At 41.0% G+C, this 4,037-nt stretch overlaps 1 protein-coding gene across 1 annotated transcript in view; it reads left to right on the top strand.

Moving 5' to 3' along the window:
- Positions 1–1,400: 1,400 nt before the first annotated feature.
- The window catches only part of rufy2 (RUN and FYVE domain containing 2), a 15,254-nt gene continuing 12,617 nt past the window's right edge, over positions 1,401–4,037 (top strand). The window contains exons 1-2 of the mRNA XM_020589838.1: positions 1,401–2,193; positions 3,833–3,839. Of these exons, the coding sequence (XP_020445494.1) occupies positions 1,886–2,193; positions 3,833–3,839 (315 nt within the window). The 5' untranslated portion in view covers positions 1,401–1,885. The remainder of the gene's footprint in view (positions 2,194–3,832; positions 3,840–4,037) is intronic.

Genomic DNA, 4,037 nt, shown 5'->3' with positions numbered 1-4,037 from the left:
GGACCAGAACAAACAGGAACACACCAAATCAGTTCACCACAGCTTAGCAGGGATGGTCATCTAATCCCAGTGAATGAGAAAATCCAGGGATACTTGACTGTATCACACCAGCTCAGCAACATCCAGACAACATTAGGCCACTTCAACACCCCCCCGGACCCACAACCCCTCTTTGCAACAAGGCAGTGGGCTGAGGAGAGTCCCACTCACCATGTACTCTCCTCAGAGTCTCCACCGCTGGGGCATCACTCATAGTGAGAGCATGGAGCGGTTAGCCTACAGCCAAGGTAGATTCAAATTTGCTATTTGAATTATTTATCCTGGTCTCAATACAATGTTCCTCATAGTAGATATTAGTTTTCGACATACAAGCAGCTAAAAGCATCCCTAATCAATTCCAGTTTATTATATAAGCTAAAGATTTGATCCAAGCAAATTACACACTTTACATTTTCCACTCTGGCCCTAAGCTTTATATATAAGCTTTACAGTAGTGTGTGTGTTATCATTAGGCCTGTTGACAGTAGTTATTACATGAAGCATCATGTAGTTCTGCCAGTGCAGTGCAGTCAATTGATCAGTATCAGCCCGACTCTTTTATAAACACAAATCACATTCAAACAACTCATCAATCAATCAAGTCTGTGAGGGGGCTTTTATAGTCTGACAAGTTTTAACATAATCCCTAACATTATAGGTCATGAATTATTCTTGTTTTGCTAAAACCTGGTTATTAGATTCTTTAGAGCTGTTAGTCTGTTAATCAGTTGAAAATTCAATTTAAAAAAATTAAATTACAAATACTCATTTAAGTCAAATTTAGTAAGTTTTCTGTTATATTTAACTGAATATATTTGTGTTTTGGACTGTTGGCCAGAAGAGCAATGTGAAAACCTAAAGAATGCATTTTCCACAAAGTTATTTTCTTACATTCCATAGACTTGATTAATTGAGTATAATCTGAAGATGAACTGATTATCAAAATAATAATTAGTTGAAGCCCTAAATTCTATTTAATATGCTTGCTTCACTGAATCCTTGATCAGTCCTTCTTTACTGGTGTCTCTGTGTTTTTTTTTTTTGTTTCTTTCCACTTTTATGTTTCTATATTTTACTAAATTCTGACTCATGTTGGTTTTGAAGCATTTTCCTCTGTGGGTTCAACATCCTACATTCTACAGTATAAGTAATCAGGACTTTGGAAATTATGAAGTAACAGAAAATGGAACTAATCAAGTAAAGTACAAAAACCTCAAATTTGCACTTATGTGCAGTAAATGTATTTTCCACCACTGGTTCTGAGTAGCCTACGTCCTCTACCACTCCTCTTGAGTGATACAGTATTTTGTAGTGCACCTGCGGGCCGCCGTGAAGTTCTCTTTCCCAGCAGCAGGGGGCGGCAGCTCCACAACTTTGAAATCATGACGTAGTGCTGCCTTTTGTGTCTTGTGAGCCGTTTGACACCGCCCCTCCGGAGGGTGCAGCGGGGCTGTCAGCAGCCAGCTATCGTTCAGGTTTGCTAGCTGTAAACAAACCTAAAAAAATCACAATGCTGTAGTTATAGAAAAGGCACATTTTTCTAGCTGCGTTTGTTCGCGCCTTCGACACAAGCGCTAATGTTCACAATGTAAACCGACGCCTACATTTTGGAGTCCGTAAAAGTAACGAGCGTTGATTTATTTATTTTTTTACACTAGCTAAACCGGTCATTGCTTTAGTTGGTGGCATCGCAGGTGTTTTTATGCGACGATTGTCATAATGGTCACTGGGTGAATTGTGCATCGAAGCTAGCTCGCTAACGGCTAGTAAACCGCATGAAACTGGCAAATTTTGCACCGAGCAGCTCTAGTTAAATTATAGCTAATCATTTTAGAGGTACGTGAATATGGCATCGCCCGCCGAGCATGACCTGGCTCTGTCTGAAAGCGACAGCAGCAAGGAGAAGGCTCAGGTGTTTGGGATTTTGAGGCTTCAGGAAGAGAAAGCTGGAGCTGGGGATAAAGCTAACACTAGCAGCACACCGAGGGGGGGAGCAGGTGGTGGCGGTGGAGGAGACGGGCGATGGCAGGCGCCCATCTTCGCTTTGGCCAGAAAAGCATCTGAGACCCTGTCAGGTAGCATTCACGTCCTACCCAGAGTGTCGGAGGACAGGACGTCTCTGCCAGGGGACTGGACCGTCCAAGGTAGAGTACGGTAGACATCCGGGGACGTGAGGTGTTTGGGTGGCGGTTCCCTGGTTAATAATAAGTGATGACATCCAGTAGGTGTTTTATTGTGCTTATTAGTCTCTCTTCAGTCAATCACCCATCATTCAATTGCTAATTGGAGCACAGTTAAAGCTTGCTTGGTGGTTGTAGCAGTGTGACAAACCTACTTCTGTCTCTTTCATATCTAGCATTACCTCACCACCTTTTGTGTGTGGTCAATTGATTTTTACACCCATCATTGTGGTCCTTGTACTTTGATGGCCCATCATCTGTCAGCAGTGGTACTGTGGCTGTGCTGTCTGAAGCGTCACATGGTGCAAATGGGGAAAAACTCAATATTTATTTCTTGTTAATGCCCCAAAATGCTTATTCAGTGCAACACCTGAAATAAAAACAGAAGTACTACCATCATGAGACAGGAAGATATTTTAATCCCTGTGTTTGTTTGTTTTTTTTATAAAACAGGATGAAGCAGGTTTAATACAAACAGCACTTAAGCTTTTGAGTAAAATTCGCAAGAAATTGGAAAGATCAGCTTTGCTTGATGAGCGATTATCAAAATAGGGGCTGAATAATTTTCTGTCTTTTTTCTAATTGATTAATTGGCTGTTTTTTCTCAGTGTGTTAAAGCTCTGCTGTGTCTCTATCTTGCCCATCAGCCAGTGTCTGTCTCTTGGTAGCACTCCCACCCACACAGAACTATATTTACCTTCTGCCAGATTTCTGGTGTCCATCACAGACTTCCAGTAAAATTTGTAAAATAAGATTTGTTTAAAACACTTTTAGATGCTCAGTGCACAAGTGCTGTTGGGTTACATTGTTTTTAAACAGAAGCACAGAGATGCAGTTAGGAGATTAGCCTTCAGGGACACAGTTCACATTCTTTGGAATCGTAGTTTTTCAGCTTCAGTGACTTTGGATGTAGTAGACATCACATGAGAACATTGATTGAAATGTAAACTGTCCCCCAGGCTGACCTGCTGGGGCAGTTACAACTCCTGCACATTGCTGGGGAGCATCTCATACATATGTTAACATCTAATATTGTTGTATCCTGTTCTGGTGCTTGGCTACACATTAACCTGAAGACCATGTGCAGAGCGTTTAAAAGCATACCTCTGTGGGACGGTACAATCTAAGACCCTGGAGGTTTTCTGTAATGGAAGTGTTAAATGCCACGTCCTTTTTGTGTGTGTCCTCAAATGGGTTATTGCCAGTTGTTGCACACTGGACTTGCTACCATAAGACACAGTTATGTCATCATGTTTTGCAAATAAGTTGCAAATAAGACAGATAACTAGCAGCGTTAGAAAAATGTAGGCTTGTCACAGGTTTATCATAGAAATTGTGGTCTGTTAGGCTGGACTATTCTTCTCCTTGTTAGAATTCTGTGCTTTTAGCTACTGTGCATTGTTCTGTGTGGTACAGAGGGTGGATTCTGCCTTCACTGAACTTGGATTACATATACTGTTCCTCCCTGTAAAAGCATGTCTCTGTTAATGCCCAGCTGTAAAGATATTAACGTGACTGAGTGACTTCTGTCCCTCAGATAGAAACATTGCAAACATGCCAAGTTTTCTGTTTGTAGTGTGTAATGTTTGGATTGGATATGATGTTCTTGGCAGTTCTGAGGTAGAGGATTCCACTTTAACTTGTTTCTGCATTTCATTCATAAATGAAGGAATGATCAGATTTTCTTTAACGTGTGTGTTTGTTATGTGGCCTATGCATTGATTTGTTTTGTAACCATTTGGTTATCGGTGTGCCCCGATCCTTTGAATTCTGATGTGGTTGTTTTTAGTGTATTCTAATGTAAGTGTTTATGTTTGG

Source organism: Monopterus albus, unplaced genomic scaffold (assembly GCF_001952655.1).
Source record: "Monopterus albus unplaced genomic scaffold, M_albus_1.0 scaffold10.1, whole genome shotgun sequence".
Lineage (NCBI taxonomy): Eukaryota > Metazoa > Chordata > Actinopteri > Synbranchiformes > Synbranchidae > Monopterus > Monopterus albus.
The sequence above is the reverse complement of the archived record's forward strand: the minus strand, read 5'-3'. Positions and strand labels throughout refer to the sequence as shown.